General features: G+C 42.0%; 1 protein-coding gene and 1 long non-coding RNA gene across 2 annotated transcripts in view; one reads left to right on the top strand and one right to left on the bottom strand.

The window, feature by feature from the left end:
• Nucleotides 1–220: 220 nt before the first annotated feature.
• Nucleotides 221–23,019, top strand: part of LOC120739451 (major histocompatibility complex class I-related gene protein-like) — a 33,617-nt gene continuing 10,818 nt past the window's right edge. The window contains exons 1-4 of the mRNA XM_040041212.1: nucleotides 221–811; nucleotides 1,304–1,375; nucleotides 2,398–2,661; nucleotides 17,170–17,448. Of these exons, the coding sequence (XP_039897146.1) occupies nucleotides 1,327–1,375; nucleotides 2,398–2,661; nucleotides 17,170–17,448 (592 nt within the window). The 5' untranslated portion in view covers nucleotides 221–811; nucleotides 1,304–1,326. The remainder of the gene's footprint in view (nucleotides 812–1,303; nucleotides 1,376–2,397; nucleotides 2,662–17,169; nucleotides 17,449–23,019) is intronic.
• The window catches only part of LOC120739471, a 32,424-nt gene continuing 26,425 nt past the window's right edge, over nucleotides 17,021–23,019 (bottom strand). Inside the window, exon 4 of the long non-coding RNA XR_005697219.1 lies at nucleotides 17,021–17,032. This is a non-coding gene — a long non-coding RNA (uncharacterized LOC120739471). The remainder of the gene's footprint in view (nucleotides 17,033–23,019) is intronic.

Here is a 23,019-nt window from a genome sequence, read left to right as displayed (position 1 = left end):
GCTTGCTCTTAAGGATTTATGTGATTATTTACTCTGTAAATATTACTGTAGTATCTACCTTAGAATATAAGTGCCATGAGCTGACTGTTGTTGTGATTTGGTGCTTTATAAATAAAACTGAACTGAATCAAATTGAATTAATTCACATACTAAAAAAAAAAACGGGAAATTTTATGTGTTTTATTTTTTATATTGTTTATCTATTTACTTTGGTGTAGTATGAATGGCCACAGTGGGGGCATTTGACAAATTTAACATTAGTTCCAAACACTATAGCCTGAAATAACAGTACAGATCTCAGAGCCACAGTGAAATGACTGCATGAAAGTAAACTGATGATGTATAAATAAAATGATATTATCTTCTAACTCCATTTTTCCATCTGTGTCAAGGATAAGTAAAGAGCTGCAGGTCGGTCTCTATAGCTGCTAAAAACATAAACTTGAATTCCTTAGCTGTGCGATATTTCAAATAAATTTGGGGAAAAGAGTTTGGTTTATGTGAAACAGTGTAGAACAAATGCTGCCATTTAACATGCAAATCACACACATGATCTTTTTGACTGCAGTTTTCTTTACTCACTAAAAACATTAAGCATCACAGAAAGCGAAAGCTTGTTTTTATGGTGTCATGTGACCTACAGCTAACAGATCTGTTATACTCTTGTCTGGTTATCGTCCCTGGGTTTCTGTTAGGAGTTTTCACTTCTCTGTTTTCTTGTGGTATGTACTGTCTGTCGTGGAAGTTTGTGATTAACGTCTACAACACGGAAAGAGCGCAGGAGAACACGCATACACATCAAAACATAACAGTAAAATGTGTACCTTTAAGCATTTAATATAGTTTATGTTCTTCTCTTTTAAATACAATAAAATTGGAAAATTATTACATTCCGTTTTAAAACAGGAAATAATATACATTTATCAGATTTAAGACAGCATTTGTTTTAAATCTGGGTTGCTATTATTATTTCAGAGGACTCAAAATCAAGTTAAAAAAAACTTTATTTTCAAAGTATTTTCAAAGTATTACAGCAAAATAAATTCGTTCTGATACTGTAACATAAAGCTTTCATTTTTAATAAAGCACACGTGTTTTTTAATTGACACGTAGGCGGCTCTCTACCGAAGCCGCGAGGACGGGATGTGATGTTTCACATCCACTTCAGGACGATACGTCAACGTTACCTCTGCCAAACAATGACTGTATAAAAGATGACTGTATATCTTTTATACAGTCATTGCTGCCACATGGGAGAAGCCTGGGCTAAATTAGAACAATAACTCACTGCTTTGGTCCTAAAGGTATAATCCAAATGAAGCTACGATGGGAAGGTTGTTATTGTTGCTTTTCCTCTGTCAGTTTGCGTCATCAGGTAAGATTATGTCCACATTATTGATATTTTATTTGGAAATTTGATCTCTCTTTGTACTTTCACTGTCTTCAGCTTCACTTTTACATCTGAATGAAAATACGATTTTACTGAGAGGAGATATATCCTGGGTAATGTAAGATATATATTAGATTCCAAGACAATGAGAATATTATATTTTTCATTGTTTCTACCCTATCTCAGTTATTGTGTTGAAGTATGGGGGAATACATATGTGACTAATATGAAACCATTATATTTATTACAGAAGAGAGTGCTTAATTATGCATAATGTTAAATATAGAGAACACACTGATAGTTTGTTTATAAAATCGAAATTATTAAAACTAGAAGATATAGTGAAATTACAGACATTGATTATTATGTTTAGGGCAAAAAATAAAACGCTTCCTCTTAAGTTACAAAGTTTATTTGTATTGTGTTCAGAAAATGGGGATGGCAGAAGGAAGTTTTATTTTAAGCATCGGTTTGCTCGAACCACACAAAGGCAAATGTGTCCAACAGTCATAGGCATAAGAAACTGGAATTCTCTCAATGATCATCTTAAGTGTTGTACAAATGTTTCTCAATTTAAAATCTGCTATAAGAATAAAATGATAAACCAGTTTTTAGAAATTGAAAATAACAGAATTTAATTGTAGAATAAATTATCCTTTCAGTTTGATATTTGGTGGTATTGCTCATTGTTGAGTATATTGTTCTGTTTAGTTTGTTTTGTTTTGTTATGTGCAGAATATTGTCAGAGTGTAATTTTGGTTACTTGTATTGTCACAGATAGGGGGCAGGTGTCAATAAGAATTTATTCTTCTTCCTTCTCCTTTTCATGCATGGAAACAGTGTTACTTTAATTGAAAGAAAGGTTGTGTATGGGAAATGAATTACTGGTGTACCTTGTGTGAAACAAACAAACAAAAAAATCATACTGAACCAATCATGTTTCTGACATTTTCTCTGAATGTTTTATTTACTTTTATTTAACACTACAAAAATTGTTTATTCCACAGTGAAACACTCACTGCAGTATCTGGTCACTGCATCCTCTGGAGTCCCAAACATCCCAGAGTATATGGGTGCTATGACGCTTGATGACATTCAGCTGGGTTCCTGTGACAGCATCAACAAGACAGTAGAACCAAGACAGGACTGGGTGAAGAAGATGCTTGAAAACGAAACTGAGCTGTTGGAGATATTGACTCGGGAGTGCTTTAGGAATTGGAAAAGCTTTGGAAAGCATATTTCTAGTCTGAAGGAGCAGTTCCAGAGTGAAGGTGCAGTAATATATATTTTTAGAACAATTATGTCAATTGATAAGCAAAAAGAAAACAATTGATATAAAATTATTTTGTTAATTATCAGTTAAAGATTTTTGAAGTCTTATTTTTGTTTTCACCAACTGAATCATAAACCTTGTTAGTGTGAGCGTTCTTTAAAAAGGATGATGAAGCAATAGTTCGAGTTTTGCATAAAAAATAATTAGACAGTGATATAGATTTTCCCTTTAAAAGCTTATATATACATATATATATATATATATACATATATATATATATATATATATATATATATATATATATATATATACACATATATATATATATATATATATATATATATATATATATATATATATATATATATATATATATATATATATATACATATTCAAGCTGATATACAAGCTGATCTACAATACGGCAGCAGTGATCAGTGAGATGCTTGGCTACAAGTTGAACAGCCACAAGGGGCAGTACCCTCCATGGAGAAGGAGGCTAGAGGGCAAGATCAAAGTAGCACGGAGGGAGGTTAGCCAACTAACGGAGTTGCAGAAAGGTGCGACAAAGAAGGTGCATAAGAAATACAGCAAGCTGTCCATACCTGAGGCCTTGGAAACTGCCAAGCAAAGACTCACAGCCTTGGCCAGCCGCTTGAGGAGGTACACCAGAGAGATAGAAGGCAGGAGAATAAACCAGCTGTTCTCCACAGAACCAGCAAAGGTGTACTCTCAGTGGCAAGGGAACAATAATAAGAGAACAGCACCACCAAGGCTGGAGACGGAGCAATACTGGAAGAGCATATGGGAGAAGGACGCAACCCATAACGGCAATGCTCAGTGGCTAGTGGATCTGAGGGCAGACCACAGCGACCTCCCTGAACAGGGTCCAGTAACCATCACAGTGGCAGATATCCAAGAAAGGGTCTCCAGTATGAAGAGTTGGACAGCACCAGGGCCCGACATGGTTCACGCCTACTGGCTAAAGAAGCTGACTGCACTCCACGAGCGTCTGGCAGCACAAATGAACCAGCTGCTAGTTAACGAGAGACACCCGGAATGGCTAACCGAAGGTCGGACGGTCCTGATCCCCAAGGACCCCAAGAAGGGACCGGTCCCCTCCAACTACCGACCAATAACCTGCCTCAGTACTACATGGAAGCTCCTGTCAGGCATCATATCGGCTAAGATGAACAGGCACATGGGTCAATACATGAGTGGGACACAGAAAGGAATTGGCAAGAATACCAGAGGCGCAAAACACCAGCTACTGGTAGACAGAACAGTCAGCCGAGACTGCAAGACCAGACTGACCAACCTGTGCACTGCCTGGATTGATTACAAGAAGGCCTATGACTCAATGCCCCACAGCTGGATACTGGAATGCCTAGAATTGTACAAGATCAATGGGACCCTAAGAGCCTTCATCAGGAACTCAATGGGGATGTGGCGTACAACACTAGAGGCCAACTCCAAGCCCATAGCACAAGTCACCATCAAGTGCGGGATCTACCAAGGAGATGCTCTGTCCCCACTGCTGTTCTGCATAGGCCTGAACCCCCTCAGTGAGATCATTAACAAGACTGGCTACGGATACCGACTACGGAACGGAGCAGTTGTCAGCCACCTCCTGTACATGGATGACATCAAGCTGTATGCCAAGAGTGAACGTGACATCGATTCACTGATCCACACTACCAGGCTATACAGCAATGACATTGGAATGTCGTTCGGACTGGAGAAGTGTAGTCGGATGGTAACAAAGAGAGGGAAGGTAGTCAGAACTGAGGGGATTGAACTACCAGAAGGCAACATTGCAGACATAGAGGACAGTTACAAGTACCTGGGGATCCCGCAGGCAAATGGGAACCATGAAGAGGCCGCTAGAAAGGCTGCAACCACCAAGTACCTGCAGAGGGTCAGGCAAGTCCTGAGGAGTCAGCTGAACGGTAAGAACAAGATCCGGGCCATCAACACGTACGCCCTGCCCGTGATCAGGTACCCTGCTGGGGTAATAGGCTGGCCAAAGGAGGAGATAGAAGCCACTGACATCAAGACAAGAAAGCTCCTTACCATGCATGGAGGGTTTCACCCCAAGTCCAGCACCCTGAGGCTGTACGCTAAGCGGAAGGAAGGGGGCCGGGGACTGGTGAGTGTCAGCACCACAGTCCAGGATGAGACAAGGAACATCCAAGAATACATTGGGAAGATGGCCCCAACTGACCGAGTGCTCAGTGAATACCTCAGGCAGCAGAAACCCAAGAAAGAGGAGGGAGACGAGGAACCATCATGGAAGGACAGGCCCCTGCACGGTATGTACCACCGGCAGATAGAGGAGGTGGCTGATATCCAGAAATCCTACCAGTGGCTGGACAAAGCTGGACTGAAAGACAGCACAGAGGCACTAATCATGGCAGCACAAGAACAAGCTCTGAGTACAAGATCCATAGAGGCTGGGGTCTATCACACCAGGCAAGACCCCAGGTGCAGGCTGTGTAAAGATGCCCCAGAGACAATCCAGCACATAACAGCAGGGTGCAAGATGCTAGCAGGCAAGGCATACATGGAACGCCACAACCAAGTGGCCGGCATAGTGTACAGGAACATCTGTGCCGAGTATAACCTGGAAGTCCCGAGGTCAAAATGGGAGTTGCCCCCAAGGGTGGTGGAGAATGACCGAGCTAAGATCCTGTGGGACTTCCAGATACAGACGGACAAAATGGTGGTGGCTAACCAACCGGACATAGTGGTGGTAGACAAACAGAAGAAGACGGCCGTAGTGATCGATGTAGCGGTTCCGAATGACAGCAATATCAGGAAGAAGGAACACGAGAAGCTGGAGAAATACCAAGGGCTCAGAGAAGAGCTCGAGAGGATGTGGAGGGTGAAGGTAACGGTGGTCCCCGTGGTAATCGGAGCACTAGGTGCGGTGACTCCCAAGCTAGGCGAGTGGCTCCAGCAGATCCCGGGAATAACATCGGAGATCTCTGTCCAGAAGAGCGCAGTCCTGGGAACAGCTAAGATACTGCGCAGGACCCTCAAGCTCCCAGGCCTCTGGTAGAGGACCCGAGCTTGAAGGATAAACCGCCCGCAGGGGCGTGCTGGGTGTTTTTTTTTTTTTTTTTTACATATTCGTATCGATATTGAACCGTTCGATACAGTGCTTTCGGTTCGGTACGCATATGTATCGAACAATACAAAATTTGTAATTTATTTTATCAACTTTCCTTCTGACGATGCTGTCTGTGTTGAGCGCTCAGTGAATCTGCGTTCGACTACTCCGCCTAGGCTGCACTGTCGAGCGCAGATCCACTGAGCGCTCAACACAGAAGGAAGAGCGCAGGGCAAGCTAGCGAGACAGAAGTTAAGCTCCCCTTGCAACATGGACCTCCCCCACCCTCATTCAGATCTGGTGTTTGGAATTATTTTGGTTTTCATGTGACGTATGACCCTGAAGGTAAGCGAGTCATGGACTAAAGTAAAACAGTATGTTGGATGTGCCATGCAATGCTCAATTACATGGGTGGGAGCTAGTGTGTTAGCGCAGTTAGCTCGTTAACGTGTTGGCCGTCTAGCCCCATGCACGGGGCAATCGGCGGTAGCTCGTTAACGGAGATTTGCCGTGTTGTGGCGTTAAGGTCATTTCAACAAGATTAACCTGAAAGCACTAGTGGGAACACAACGAATATGACTGCACATTTACGCTGACATCATCCTAGTGCAAAGACAAAGATGAGTGATTCCTCAATCAGATACAGAGCTCGCAATATCGCTAGCCCGACGTCCCGGGGCTAGCGATTTTTTCAGTCGGGGTACCAAAATCTATCTCTGCCCTGCCCGTCGGGCTATTGTAGGAAGGAAAAATATATGTCAATGCTTTTGCATTCTTTCGGAAATGTAGCTGGGTAATTATGTCATTGGCATCGGTGAGCCACTGTCAATATGTGACATATTGAAATCGCGTTTGAATTTGCGCTTGTTTTTTTGCTTTCACTTTGCAATCGTGCGAACTGTGTATAGAGAGCGACAGCACTGATCTGTGAGTGATGATCATTCGTGCACCAATTCCTCTGACATTGTCTTATCAATCGTTAGCTTACTACGCAAACATGACAAGTGAAATCTCCCGCAGCTTAAACATGTGAGAGGTTTATGTGAGAGAATCGCTGAGCGTTATGTGAGTGCGTGTGTAAAAGCAGCAGGATATATATTTTAGTTCTGCTGAGCCAAATAAGACAGGTCAGGGTGAAGAAGTGACAGCCAAAGAAAAGCTTACCACAAAACGGAGAAGTTATGACAAATCAGACTATAAGGCAAAAAGAAAGTGCAGCTTTATGGTTTCATGGACAAAAGAATTTCTGTGGCTGCAATATGACGAGCTATATAACCAGGGGTGCACATAAGTGGTGCGCATTCGCTGTCAAAATAAAAAACACGCACAAGGGTCAGGGTTAAATTTAAAAACTGTACTTTTGAGTTAAAATATATATTTATAATTTTAATAAATGACAAATTAAAAAGGCATGAACATTTTTTTTGTATCGAAAAAATATCGAACCGTGACACCAAAGTATCGAACCGAACCGTGAATTTTGTGTATCGTTGCACCCCTAATATATATATATATATATATATATATATATATATATATATATATATATATATATCCTACATCCATTGGGACGTAAAACTTACATCTTATTGCACCAGCATGCATCTGCTCTTATATAACTATCATTAGCTTACAGCTTTAAGTGTTTAAGTTATGTGCTGACTAAAAATGAAGACAAAATGATAGTTTATTAAACCTGTAATAAAATTAGCAGATTGTCTCGATGGAATTTAGTAAACACAGCCATCTGCTCCTTGCTATCTAAAATATAATAAACAGGACACTGGAGTCAATTCTTGACCATCTCACACTTCTGTTTAATCAGTTTGACTAACCCTCTGTTTGACATTTATTCATTTGTGTGAAAACTATAACTTTAATCTCAGCCAAACCGATTTACTCGGAAACAAATAAAACACTGAAAAAAGCCAAACAATAACGTTTTTAAGTTATCTAAGTGACTTATATATCATGTTTAACCTGAGTAGCCAAAACCATGGAGGTCTGAAAACGATGTACTGGGGGGTTCGCTACCCCCACTAGCTATCGAGCTGGTCGGTAACAGACGTCTCCAACAACGTTGGAACACTTTTGTAAATATGTGATGTCTTGATAAATCAAGCAGGTATTTGAAGTTTACACAGCTACTTTATTGCCCTAAAACATCTTAAAACTTTATTTTGTGACCCAAAAAGAGTAATATTAAAACTAATTTCCAACAATGGCGAATTTGCTGGGCTGCGCTATGAATTCTGGGATAGGTTGGGCCACGAAGAATACACCCGACCAATCCTTCAAATCTGCAGAAAAGGAGGACGCATTTGTCGGCCACATTTGGGGGAGTCTTTGAATTTGGACAGTCTTCGTTGCATCGCTGTGATGTAACAGGCCTACAAATGCAGCCTCCGAAGGATGTGGCCCCTAAATTTGGACACAGCTACGATACCAGAGACTGCTTATTCTTCTTCTGTGGTGCTTAACGGCAGCTGGCATCCTTGTACATGCATTGCTGACATATTTTTTTTTTAGTCCGTTATTACACTCATAAATCCTACTACTTATTCCTCGTCTTTCAGGATCTTATAAAGCTTCAAACGATGCGCGGACTATTAAATTAGTCTAGGGGCGTTTTTAGCCCATTTTTGGAAGTGCTGAAGCAAATCAAAGCACCCCCAAAGATTTCTTACTTTTTTTGGCAATATTTGCTGTTTGTGTCACACACTACTAAAAATATAAAAACCATACAGTACTTGGTTGAGACATAATGTTTTAACAACAAAAGTATAGATATATCCCCCCCCCCAAAAAAAGGGTTTGTTCCAGCTCACCTCTCCCCTGCTCTGGTTGTAGCGCCCTTCCTGCCAGTAGCTGAGACGCAGTGGAGCAGAGGTGTAAGTGCCTGGCTTAAAACAGGACATTTTAGCTGCATTTAACCTTCAGTTACTCTTTATATAGTTTGGTAGGAGTCAGACCATGTTTCTTTTTTAGCTGAAAAACATTACACCAGGTAACCTGCAGTGTTGAAAATGTGTTTTCCAACGATGTTTGCTACCCTACAATCTGTCCTACTCTGTAGTAAAATCAGCGACATTTGACCGTCCTGTTGCTCCCATTGAAATTTATACAGTCTATTTATAATCTAAAATTTAAAATTGTCCGTAGCCTGCTGTTGTTACCACTGTCCTGTTTGAAAGCTGCTTATTTTGTCATATGTGCATGTGCCAAGGTACTAACTAGATAACTGACTGGATGCCTATTAACCTTATAACTCCTGTTGTGCGTGTGTGTGTGTGTGTGTGTGTGTTTGTGTACAGAGAAACAGCCAGGTTCATAATGGATACAAGGAAGTTTTTTCAAAAAAAGGAGCCACGTTAAGGTAAAAGTTTGTTGTGAAATCTGTTTATGTTGTCCTAGTAAGGCTACCATGAGGGCAGCCACTAGAGGTCGCTAGAAGACCGGTGTATATGTGTTTTTCCAGAAATTGATGTAGCCACGGACACTGCTGCTACAATTGAATAAAAAGTGGTTCGTGCTTGAGAACCCTGCGTCTTATTGCCTCCGAACATGACATGGTGTCAGAATTGAGGACTTCACGCCGAGTTACACGAAGAAATGGCTAAATTTGGACCTCCGGAGCCGTTCGACTTTACACAGCCGGCAGAGTGGCCGATATGGCGGCAGAGATTCTCCCGTTTTCGAGTGGCGTCCAAGCTAGGGATGGAGAGCGGCGAAGTGCAGGTGAACTCGCTTCTTTACTCCATGGGGAGAGATGCCGAACCAATATATGGCTCATTTGTGTTTCCTGCTGCTACGGAGGCCAGGCCAAGTCCGCAGTTTGAGTATGATCTGGTTATACAAAAGTTCGATGAGCACTTTGTCCCAAAGAGAAACGTTATCCACGACCGCGCCTGTTTTCACAAACGGAGCCAGAGGGCCGGGGAGACGGTCGAGGCTTTCGTGTGGAGCCTGTACGAGCTCGCGCAGCACTGCGAGTTCGGCGGCAGTAAAGACGAGCAGATCCGGGATCGTATCGTCATTGGATTAATTGACAAAGATGTTTCACAAAAACTCCAGCTCGAGGCGGACTTAACTTTGGATAAAGCCATTCAACTAGCACGCCAGAGTGAACAAGTCAAACAGCAAAGTGCAGACCGAGTGGAAAGCACGGTGAATGAGGTGAAACAGAGGCATTATAACAGCATGAGAAGGAGTTACTACCAACCTCATCAGGTACGTGAGCGACAACATGGTGAGAGTAAACCAAAATGCCAAAGATGCAACAGGGTGCATGACAAAAGAGAAAACTGCCCAGCCCGCAATAAAAGATGCAGAAAGTGCAATAAGTTGGGACACTTTGAAGTTGTATGCAAAACCAAAATGCTAAAAGAGGTCAGGGCTGAGGCTGTAGAGGACTCAGATGAGGATTCATTCTTCATAGGGGAGCTTTTCCTGGGAGCAGTAATTGAGCCAAAAACAACAGTCATTGAGGAGTCAGGCTCAGATGCCGACTGGGACATTGAGCTATTGGTAAATGGCAGTCCAGTTGATTTCAAAATTGATACAGGCGCAGACACCACTGTTATGACAGAAACGACCCTTAATAAGCTACAGCAGAGACCCAAACTTATCCAGTGTAAGCCAACTGTGTACAGCCCTGGTGGAAAAGTCAAGTGCATGGGTAAATTCCTTGCTACTACAGAGTACAAAGGCCAAAAGTACCAGTACTGGATTACAGTTATAAAAGGGCAATATGCAAGTAACCTACTGGGGAAGACAGTAGCAAAGCGCATGGGATTAGTCACTAGAGTTAACAAAATCAGTAGTGACTTAACAGAGGATGTGTTCGGAGAAATTGGCCTGCTGAACTGTGAACCTGTAAAAATCGAGCTGACCGAAGATGCAGTGCCGTACAGTGTAACCACCCCACGCCGGGTGCCTTTTCCTCTCCTCCCAAAAGTGGAAAAGGAAATAAAGCGCATGCTCAAACTTGGCATCATTGAGGAAGTCACCGAGCCAACAGACTGGTGTGCACCAATGGTGCCTGCTCCAAAGTGCAACAAGGATGAGGTCAGGGTGTGTGTGGACTTAAAACGTCTGAATAAGGGAGTAAAGCGTGAACGGTACATCTTGCCCACATTGGATGACATAACTCCTAAGTTAGCAGGGGCTAAAGTTTTCTCCACTTTGGATGCCTCCAGTGGGTTCTGGCAAATACCACTGGATCCCAGCTGCCAAAAACTAACCAAGTTCATAACTCCCATGGGCAGGTTTTGCTTCAGACGCCTGCCATTTGGCATAACTTCAGCACCCGAGATCTTCCAGCGGCTCATGAGCACCTTGCTCAAGGGCCTAGAGGGGACTGTCGTCGTGATGGACGACATATTGGTTTTCGGGGCTAACAAAGAGGAACATGACCAACGCTTAGGTGCAGTATTACAGACAATCAAAGCATCAGGACTTAAGCTCAACAGGTCCAAGTGCCACTTTGGAAAGAATGAACTACAGTTCTTCGGTCACATCATCAGTGCGGATGGTGTGAAACCTGATGATGGCAAGGTGGAGGCTATTGCCAGGATGCCCAGCCCCACCAATGTAGAACAACTCAGGCAGGTACCAACTATGTTGGAAAATTCCTGCCAGGCCTGTCCACGGTGCTGCACCCCCTCTCCAATCTACTCAAAAAAGAGACTGTATGGGTGTGGGGCGAGCCTCAGGAGCAAGTATTCAACAAAGCAAAAGCAATGCTCGTGGCTGCACCAGCACTTTGTTATTATGATGCAGGCCGACCAACAGTTGTCAGTGCGGATGCCAGCAGCTATGGCCTGGGTGCTGCACTGTTACAGGACAATGACGGGGAGTTACGGCCTGTTGCCTTTTGTTCTCGCACTCTCACAGACGCAGAGAAAAGATATTCGCAGATCGAAAAAGAGTGTTTAGCATCTGTCTGGGCCTGCGAACGTTTTACCCGCTACATCCAAGGCATGGGTCATGTACGTCTACAAACTGACCATAAGCCCTTGGTGCCTTTGATCAACTCATACGACCTTGATAAAACGCCACTGAGATGTCAGAGATTGCTGATGCGACTGATGCGATTTAATGTCACTGCTGAGCATGTTCCCGGTAAACAGTTAGTGGTGGCGGACGCACTCTCCAGACATCCACTGCACGGATGCTACCCGTCCGAGACAGACAGCCATGTCAAGGCATATGTGAGCAACGTAGTGACAAGCAAACCTATCAAGTCACATAAGTTGGAGGAAATTCGTAGAGCTACACAGAGGGACCCAGAGCTTCAAAAAGCAATCATCTTCATCAGACAAGGGTGGCCTCGGAGAATGGCAAAGAGCTCACCACTGCAAGGCTTTTATGCAGCCAGAAGCCACCTTTCAGAATCAGATGGTCTAGTGCTCTACCACGATCGCATCGTAATTCCCACAGCACTTAGACCCAGTGTCCTTGACCAATTACATGAAGGCCACCAAGGACTAACTAAATGTAGAGAGCGCGCAAGATCAACAGTGTGGTGGCCCAACATTGGACTTCAAATAACACATAAGGTGAGGTCATGCAACTTTTGCAGAGAGCACAAGCCTACACAGCGACGGGAACCTCTCGTGACTACTCCTCTGCCCAATGGCCCCTGGCAAAAGATTGCAGCTGATCTTTGCGAGCTTGAGGGTAAGAACTTTCTTGTCGTTGTTGACTATTTTTCAAGAGACGTTGAGATTGCTTCCCTCACTACAACAACCAGCAGACAGGTCATTAACAAGCTTAAACACATGTTTGTTAGATGGGGCATCCCGTTAGAACTGGTCAGTGATAATGGGACGCAGTTCACATCATCAGAGTTCCAAGACTTCAAACTGAGTTATGGCTTCACCCACACTACGTCGAGCCCTCATTACCCCCAGTCAAATGGAGCTGCTGAAAGAGCTGTCCAAACGGCCAAGTACATTCTCAAACAGCCTGACCCCTGCTTAGCCTTAATGAGTTACCGCTCTACACCAATTGCAGCAACCGGTGCAAGCCCAGCTCAACTTATGACAGGACGTCAAATCCGCACCACCGTCCCAGTACTCGAAAAGATATTGCTGCCCAGTCCAGTCAATAGGGACACAGTGTGCCAAAGAGATGCTGCAGCTAAGGACTCTTACAGATTCTTCTACAACCGCAGACATTCAGCTCGTCCACTTCCTGAGCTTCTCCCAGGCCAGGATGTTGTAGTGAAGCTTGACGGGGAAAAGGGGTGGACGACTCCAGCCAAGGTCATCAGTAAGTCTAAGGAGCCGAGATCCTACTTGGTGGAGATGGCGAATGGGAACGTGACTCGCCGCAACAGACGACACCTTCAGCCTGTCCCAGGCACCGCTGATCCCGAGGAGCAGCAGCAGAGCACTGTTCCAGCTACACCGACTACTCCAACTAAAGGGGTGGCCGCTTCCCAAGAACCACCAGTAAGGCAGACATTGCCAATCCCTGTCCCGGGGTCTCCTCTCCACCCTACCACACCTGTGAGAGTGACTTCCAGGGGGCGGGAAATTAAAGTACCTCTCAGATTCAGAGACTGAGGACTATCTCCTTTCTATGTTCTAAGGGCAGAATAATCCCTTATCAGGACTGAGGGTAGTCTACCCCTGTGATGTCCTGCGTTCTGACAACACTGTTTTATGTTTAAAGTACCTTTGTTAAAAGGGGAGATGTTGTGAAATCTGTTTATGTTGTCCTAGTAAGGCTACCATGAGGGCAGCCACTAGAGGTCGCTAGAAGACCGGTGTATATGTGTTTTTCCAGAAATTGATGTAGCCACGGACACTGCTGCTACAATTGAATAAAAAGTGGTTCGTGCTTGAGAACCCTGCGTCTTATTGCCTCCGAACATGACAAAGTTTAAGATCAAATGATCCGTCAATAAAGGATAATGTTGGATTAGTGTTTCAATATTTATATCTTTTTTTAGATGTACATGTGGTTGTGGTTGTCAGGCCTCTACCCTAAGACTTGACCAATTTGAGTGTCCAAACCTGAAGGCTAGGCTTCTGCTGGTCTAGCCTTTATGGTCACTAAGGCACGTAAACCCCCTGACCGCGTTAAGGGGGCAATCCCTCGGGAAAACAGAAAAGCAAAAAAACAAAAAATTAAATGAAACATTGCTCATCAGATTCTAACAATTAAAACAGAACATTTACCTTAATTGGATGGCCTAATTCAAGTAAATTTGCAAAATGAAGTAAGAATAAAATAAGACCTCTCAATATAGCCAATACTTACAAAACAGGTTGGTATAGTAAAAAAACAACAACATAAACACCTGTTTATCGTGGTTTAATGGAAAATCAAATTAACAGAGAGACGGTAAACGCACCTCAGTGCCTGCCGTAGCTAAATGGGAGAAAGTACGTTCTTCGCAGCTGGTTGGTTAATAAATAGGATTTAACTTAACCACAATATTTTGACATGAGTTCTTTATAAACTTGAGTCTAACATGAAGGCAGTGGCAAGATGCGTCGCATGGATGTTTAGCTGGGGAGAGTGGCAGTTCTCTGCTGAGTGCTGTGTGAGCCTGCGCAAAAACAGAGCACGGAGGCATAGAGCGAACGAGACGTGAGACCTATCATCTCATTTGTGCCTTTTCCAGTGGATTTTTCAGCTACTATAATAAATCTTGTCCATATTCAGTTTGTGGGTAATCTATTATTTTCTTTCTCAACTTTTAAAAGTTTGACTTAAGGGGGCAAGGCGTTTGTTTAAGGGGTCATTGCCCCCTCTTGCCCCAGCGTATAGCCGGTGTTGTGCCAAAAAGTGATTGTCTGCCAAAAAGTGATTTCCAATGTTTCTGTGTATTTTTTATGTGTAATATCTTTACGTATGTTGATAAATAGACTTCGGTGAACATGGTTTACAAAGAAGTTATATATAGAATAAAAAATTATCTGTTTTTCAAGTAACTTTACAACTCTGTGTTATTGTACTTACATTTTAACCAATCCGGTCCTTTACCCCCACTTAAAATATTTTTACAGCACTATTGTAATATTTGCTGCCATTTCTGCTGTCCTCTTGGCCAGCTTACTCTTACAAAAGACATTTTTAATGTTAATGAGATTTTTTTTTAACTGCATAAATAAAGGTTGTACAAAAGTCACTGCCACAAACTGAATGCGCCTTCTACCTTGTTACACGAATGTTGTTTGTGGCTCAAGATGACTTTATGTCATCCATAATGGATGCATTTGACATATGTTTCACATATTATAGCCCAACAAGTTACTTATAGCAGTTTAAATACGAGCAATCAGTTTTTGGCAAATACCGGAAATCAGTTTTTGGCAGACAATCACTTTTTGGCACAACACCGGCCCCGGTGTTGCTGCTTTACCAGGTGTAACAATTAAGTTTAGCATCCAGGCATCCATGAAAATAGAATTTATTAAATTTAACAGAGTTCAAAGTTAGCAGGAAGTTTGCTCGCTAGTTTCCACCTAAACATGATATAGCATGTTCTGACTGAGAGATTGGTGAAAAAATTATAACGTACAGCTCTGCTATCACTTCCGACATAAATGAAGACAGAAATCTAAACAGCAGTGACGTTTGTAGGGTTACTGAAGTTGCACTAGCTGGTATATAATGATGTGCTACGTGAGATAATCCATCCACAATATGAGGTTAGTCATTACTATACTGAAACAACATGGGAATAGAGCAGCTGCGAGAGAATTCAACATGAATGAATCAATGGTACAGATGCAGAGGAAGCAAGAATGAGTTGAGTAAAGTTTGACTTATCTGACTGTTTTGTTTCGCTTAATTCGCCCTCAGTTTCTGTCAGTTGTCAGTTTCGATCTCTTGTTTTTCTTTTAATCTTGACACACCAAGCCTACTTTTACATGTTGCAGAATTCCATCAACTTCATATTCATATTTGATTACTTATTCTTTTTACTTCCGTTGTAGCTTTGTGTATATTTAGTTTAATATTTGTATCTCATGATTCATTCTTGTTGTAGTTAGTATTTACTTTGTTGTGTGGTTGCTTTAGTTTATTAGAAGTTTAGGACTCTTTTCTATGGTTTCTTGTGAATTTATTATATTAATTTCAGTTTTTGTTCTGGTTAGTGATGTACACGTTGCTTCTGCTTAGTTCAACTTTATGTCCCAGCGTTGTCTGCATTTCTCCTTCCTTGTTCCCCTCTCTAGTTCTTCAGTCATCTATGTCGATTTAACCCTTTAAGACCAACCATTGAACCAAGTCCGCCAGAGCTTATATTATATTTTTACATGCTGTGGAGCCATTTTTTGGAGCATTTCAAGTTTCTATACATCAATACAACCATTATAGCCCAAATTTTAATAATATGTCTGCATTAAGTGCATAGTAATTACATAAATTGCAAAAAAGTGCAATAAACTACAAAAAAATTTAAAATCGTTTTTGTTTTTTTAACATATATTTCTAGTTAGAGAAATTTAAGAGGCTTATCCCTCAAAACTGTAAATACAAAAAAGTTGCACAAAATAGTTTCCCACCAAAGGAAATTTATTTTGAGTGTTTTCATAGTTTTATTTTTGAGATACACCAATTTTCATATACTACAGGAAAAACAGAAAAAATATATTATAGTGCAAATTTGCAAAATAACAGCATATGCATCAAAATAAACTATTTCCAGCAGTGCAATATGAGTCCTAAGCATCCCAGAAACGACACAGAAAGTCATGAAGTCAAACATAACTTTTAAAAACACAAGTATAAGCTCATGAGGCCACGATGGTAAAAAAAAATACATTTCCGCAAAATGACGTCACTTCCGGTTTCGGGCAGGTCATGCGGTCATGTGATAGTTCGCGCTGATGGACGTAGGAAGTGTTACAAACAGCTGATCGGATCGGCAAAGCGTGTTTCTGGAATATTATGTTTTTGTTGCTACAAGCGCTTTTTATGCAGTTTTTGAAAAGCTATATGTGGAAGGAAACTGTGACCGAGGACAAGCTGATGGCATAAGATGTAAGTGCAATTCCTCCGGTTTCATATGCAAAAAAAATCACGTGGTTGCAGTGCTACCGGGATTTAAAAATAGTTACGCAAAATGGAGCGTGTCCGCTCCTACCGGTTCTAAAGGGTTAACCCTCGTTTCCCAATCAGTTGTGGCTTTTTGTTTTATTTTGGTAACTGTTATTCTTAGTTTCTTGTGTTACATTTACTTCCTCTGCCCAAATATTTATACTTTCCAACCATGCATCCCACGTGTGCTCTCCTCTCACTATCCCATGAGTGCGTTTGGGTCCACATCCTACCTGCCATGCATCATATCCATGACGCAGTGCACCCATGACAATGTGCAATATTAAAATATTATACTGCTATCTCTCTTTTCTTTGTTTCTCTCTTCAGGTGATCACATTTTACAGAAGAGAGAAGGCTGTGAATGGGATGAAAAAACTGGAGAGGAGACTGGATTTTCACAGTACGGTTATAACGGAGAAGACTTTGTTGCGTTTGATCTGAAGAGACTGACATGGATCGCACTGAAACCAGAAGCTGCTATTACTAAACAAAGATGGGATGCTGACAGTGGTAGAACAAAATACGAGGAAAACTTCCTCACTAACATTTATCCAGAGTGGATGAAGAAGTATTTGTCCTATAGGAAAAGCTCCCTGCAGAGAACAGGTACAGTCACACAACCTGATGTGGTTTCATGGATGCTGTGGTGTTTATTTTGTGTTGCATGGTCTTCCAAGAAATACAGTTGTATGACAAAACATTTTGGGATTAATTTTGTATTTAATCATTTTGTTTACAAAAAAACAATACAAGAATACATTATACATTTTCAAAAATTAAGAAAACCATATGCAAGGGTAGTTGTAGATAATATAACATTTTAAAAGATTGTAATGAAATCAGTTTCACATTTTTTTGTAGTTCATTCCATTTAAAGGCAGCAAAATATTTTAGTTTAGCGTAAACAAGAGGTACACCTAATGTGTACCATCGGGCTATTGTAGAAAGGAAAAATATATGTCAATGCTTTTGCATTCTTTCAGAAATGTAGCTGGGTAATTATGTCATTGGCATCGGTGAGCCACTGTCAATATGTGACATATTGAAATCGCGTTTGAATTTGCACTTGTTTTTTTGCTTTCACTTTGCAATCGTGCGAACTGTGTATAGAGAGCGACAGCACTGATCTGTGAGTGATGATAATTCGTGCACCAATTCCTCTGACATTGTCTTATTACCGTATTTTCACGACCATAAGGCGCACTTAAAAGTCTTAGATTTTCTTTAAAAAGTGCGGCGCGCCCTATAGCGCAGTGCGCCCTGTGTGTTGTAAGGAGGACGTAGTAGAGAACACCATGAGAACGCTAAAGGGTGAAGTGTGGGCGTTGATCGTATATACCGGACAATCGCACATACCTGTATAAAAGGACAGGTATGTGCATTATGTGGAACATCGTTGTTTTAACAACCCTGAAAATGGCAAAGAGACACGCTTATGAAGCACAGTTTAAACTGAAGGCCATCAGCTATGCGGAGGAACATGGAAATCGAGCAGCGGCGAGAGAATTTAAGATTAACGAATCGATGGTTCGCAAATGGAGGAAGCTAGAAAACAAGCTCCGGCAGGTCAAGAAAACGCAGCTGAGTTTCCGCGGACATAAGGCGAGGTGGCCCGAGTTGGAGGAAAGACTCGAGCGGTGGATCATCGAGCAAAGAACGAGCGGGAGAAGCGTTTCGACGGTCACCATTCGGCTAAAAGCAGTTTCACTAGCTGAAGAGATGAACATTGAACATTTCCAAGGAGGTCCGTCTTGGTGCTTTCGTTTTATGAAACGGTGCCATTTTTCCATCCGGACCAGGACTACGGTAGCGCAGCAACTTCCAGCGGATTATAAGGAAAAGCTGGCCATCTTCCGCAGCAAACACATCGGCGACAAAAACATCCAGCCCAGCCACATCACAAACATGGACGAGGTCCCGCTCACTTTTGACATCCCGGTGAGTCACACTGTGGAGAAGAAGGGGACCAGCACGGTAGCGATACGCACAACGGGGTATGAAAAGTCTTCTTTTACTGTTGTGCTTGGCTGCCATGCTAATGGACAGAAACTGCCGCCTATGGTGATTTTTAAGTGAAAGACTTTGCCTAAAGAGAAGTTTCCAGCAGGAATCATCATTAAGGCAAATGAAAAGGGCTGGATGGATGAGGAAATGATGAAAGAGTGGCTGAGGGAGGTGTATGTAAGGAGACCAGGTGGTTTTTTCCACGCATCACCATCGCTCTTAATCTGTGACTCTATGCGTGCCCATCTCACAGCCGATGTGAAAAAACTAGTGAAACAAATGAACTGTGAGCTTGCTGTCATTCCGGGAGGCCTGACAAAGGAACTCCAACCGCTGGACATCGGTGTGAACCGCCCGTTCAAAGTAAGGCTGCGAGCGGCCTGGGAGCGATGGATGACCGATGGAGACCACAGTTTCACCAAGAGTGGAAGGCAGCGCCGGGCGAGTTACGCCACAATTTGCCAATGGATTGTAGATGCTTGGACTAACATGTCTGCTGGCACTGTTGTTCGAGCTTTTGCAAAAGCCGGCATCATTTCCGAGGAGCCGCACGGCACGGAAAGTGACTCTGACGGTGAAGAAAGTGAACCTGGCATGTTTGATGGAGATTTAGCGCAGCTGTTCAATTCAGACACAGAGGATGAGGACTTCGATGGGTTTGATTGATGATAAAAATGTGAGTACCAAACTTTGTTTTGCTCCTGCTTTATTTTTAAATACGCACACTTGTATGCTTGTGTGTTGTTGATGATGACGATTACTGGTAATAAAAATGTGAGTACCAAACTCAGTTTTGCTCCTGCTTTATTTTTAAATATGCACACTTGTATGCTTGTGTGTTGTTGATGATGACGATTACCGGTAATAGAAATGTGAGTAAGGTACCGAACTCAGGTTTGCTCCCGCTTTATTTTTAAATACGCATACGGTACTTGTATGCGCCCTATGGTCCAGTGCGCCTTATGTGTGTGTTAAATACAGTAATGGCACACATAACTGAGACTGCGCCTTTTAGTACAGTGCGTCTTATGGTCGTGAAAATACGGTAATCGTTAGCTTACTACGCAAACATGACAAGTGAAATCTCCCGCAGCAAGCTTAAACATGTGAGAGGTTGATGTGAGAGAATCGCTGAGCTTATGTGAGTGCGTGTGTAAAAGCAGCAGCATATATATTTTAGTTCTGCTGAGCCAAATCAGACAGGTCAGGGTAAAGAAGTGACAGCCAAAGAAAAGCTTACCACAAAACGGAGAAGTTATGACAAATCAGACTATAAGGCAAAAAGAAAGTGCAGCTTTATGGTTTCATGGACAAAAGAATTTCTGTGGCTGCAATATGACAAGCTAAATAACCAGGGCTGCACATAACTGGTCCGCAGGTGCGCATTCGCTGTCAAAATAAAAAACACGCACAAGGGTCAGGGTTAAATTTAAAAACTGTACTTTTGAGTTAAAATATATATTTATAATTTTAATAAATGACAAATTAAAAAGGCATGAACATTTTTTTTGTATCGAAAAAATATCGAACCGTGACACCAAAGTATCGAACCGAACCGTGAATTTTGTGTATCGTTGCACCCCTAATATATATATATATATATATATATATATATATATATATATATATATATAGAGAGAGAGAGAGAGAGAGAGAGAGAGATAGATAGATAGATCGATAGATCTATAGATGGATAGATCCATTGGACGTAAAACTTACATCTTATTGCACCAGCATGCATCTGCTCTTATATAACTATCATTAGCTTACAGCTTTAAGTGTTTAAGTTATGTGCTGACTAAAAATGAAGACAAAATGATAGTTTATTAAGCCTGTAATAAAATTAGCAGATTGTCTCGATGGAATTTAGTAAACACAGCCATCTGCTCCTTGCTATCTAAAATATAATAAACAGGACACTGGAGTCAATTCTTGACCATCTCACACTTCTGTTTAATCAGTTTGACTAACCCTCTGTTTGACATTTATTCATTTGTGTGAAAACTATAACTTTAATCTCAGCCAAACCGATTTACTCGGAAACAAATAAAACACTGAAAAAAGCCAAACAATAACGTTTTTAAGTTATCTAAGTGACTTATATATCATGTTTAACCTGAGTAGCCAAAACCATGGAGGTCTGAAAACGATGTACTGGGGGGTTCGCTAATGTTAAAATATACTGTGATGTGTTTTCAGATCCCAGTTATCTCTGTACAGAACTCTGGATTGGCTCTCGTTCAAGGGGTCAGAGTCTATGAGCCTAGGAGTATTACCACTATAGAAACTAAGTTGGGAATTCACCCAGCAACTAACTACCTCATTCTTTTTTTCTTTTTTTTTTTAAACTGAAGGCTCTCCCTCCCATTCTACTTTTAACTACCTCATTCTAAATTTCTACCCTGCTGCCCCCTAGCTGACGCACCCTACTAGCAACCCTGAGTAAGGTATAATCGACAGCCAATCTAGGTACTAGTGGCAGAAATGAAGATGGAGGCTTGAATGGAGCCTGAGTGATGAGGGAGAGACAGAGATGGGGAGGAGGTGGATTGCACCAAGCTGTCTTTACGGGAGACTGACAGATGCACAGTGAGATTTAAAGTACGAGGAGTGAAGACTGATTGGCCTGGAGAAAAATCATTGGTTTAGACCCGTCATGTCACAATAGCTGGGTTTCATTTGACGTCGACGTGACGTCGACGTAAAGCGCGAAATTTGACTGGAGGGCGGAAGTGAAAAAGATCAGCGCAAAATCACAGACAGACAGTACGCAAAATGCCTTTGTCCTGTTGTGTTTACGGATGCTCCAGTAGGTCGACCCGAGAAACTGATAAACGGTATTTTAGGGTACCAAAAATAGCCCAACGAAGAGGAGAAAAATGGAAAATTCTAACCGATAAAACGTAGGAAAAAATGGATTTTAAATTTACGTTTACAGTCGGGAGGAGCAGAGTCTGCCAATGCCCGTGTCTGCAGCGACCACTTCGTCAGAGGTAATGTTATGTTTGCAAACGAACTTATTAGCATTATGTTGTCGTTAAATTCTCGTTTACTTAGTGCTTTTAAGTTAGTAGTCTAATATTGACTTGATTGGGACTATAGGCTGCCCAAGTGCTTTGGATGACGAAGAGTCGGAGGACTGGGCTCCGACGGTCAATCTCGGCTACGAACGAAAACCCAGATCGGAATCAGTTCTCAAACGAGATAAAAGAATGAAGCTTAATTAAGCTTGCAATTACCCAAGTCTTCAGAGGTGTCTCGTTAGACCTCTGAGAATGGTTTACCTTGAAACAAACAACTGTCACTCTAACGAAGTCCTAAGGATTTGGCATGTTTGTTGACGTTAAAGCCGCTAACGCTAACTGTTAGCGTGTTTAAGATAAAGCAATATAAGAACAAACACTCACCCTTGCAAACACCAAACTGTATCCATCACGGAGACGTTTTGTTCCAAGGTTGTGGACCCACCCGCTGACAAAAAAATTGTACGCCTCCAGACTCTTGAAAGCTTTCATTTGCTGCCTAGTGTAGTAAGAAGTCTGGAGGACCAAGTAGTTGGTGATATCCACAGCGTCGATAGTAGGCAAATCCTTTACTTCTGTGGTGTATTCGGACATTTTCAAAGAATACGGATCACGTCCGATATATTTTTTAACTATCTGTTTATATCTCTCCCGAGAAACGGGGTCTAAAGTTGCACAATAGCTGCTCTCCTGACTCTCCACAGTGTCCTCCATGTTTACTTCCGCCCTCCACTCAAAAATCGCGCTGCCTCCGCACGTCATCAGAACCACGTGACTGCAACCCAAGTATTAGCTTCACAGTGCGGGAAAATGGAAGTTATGTAAAGATTATATTAATCACTAACACACAGGAAGCAAATAGATGAGTACCTTCCTTATTGAATTTACGCACAAGCTTCATTACATTACTTCATTACTGAGTTTAAGAAGCTTCTGATTGTTTGAGTCCATTTGAGTTAATTGGTGACACACCTGTGGATGAAAATAAAGGCACACCCCAAACACAGAGCCTCTTTCTTTGACATCATGTGAAAATCAAGAGAAATCAACCAAGACATCAAGAAAAGAACTGTCAACCTCCACAAGTGTGACTCATCCTTAGGTGCAATTTCCAGATGCCTGAAGGTCCCACGTTCATCCAATCAGACAA

The sequence above is a fragment of the Simochromis diagramma genome, unplaced genomic scaffold (genome assembly GCF_900408965.1).
Source record: "Simochromis diagramma unplaced genomic scaffold, fSimDia1.1 OVJJ01000536.1, whole genome shotgun sequence".
Classification (NCBI taxonomy): Eukaryota; Metazoa; Chordata; class Actinopteri; order Cichliformes; family Cichlidae; genus Simochromis; species Simochromis diagramma.
This window is presented reverse-complemented; position numbering and strand designations above follow the sequence as displayed.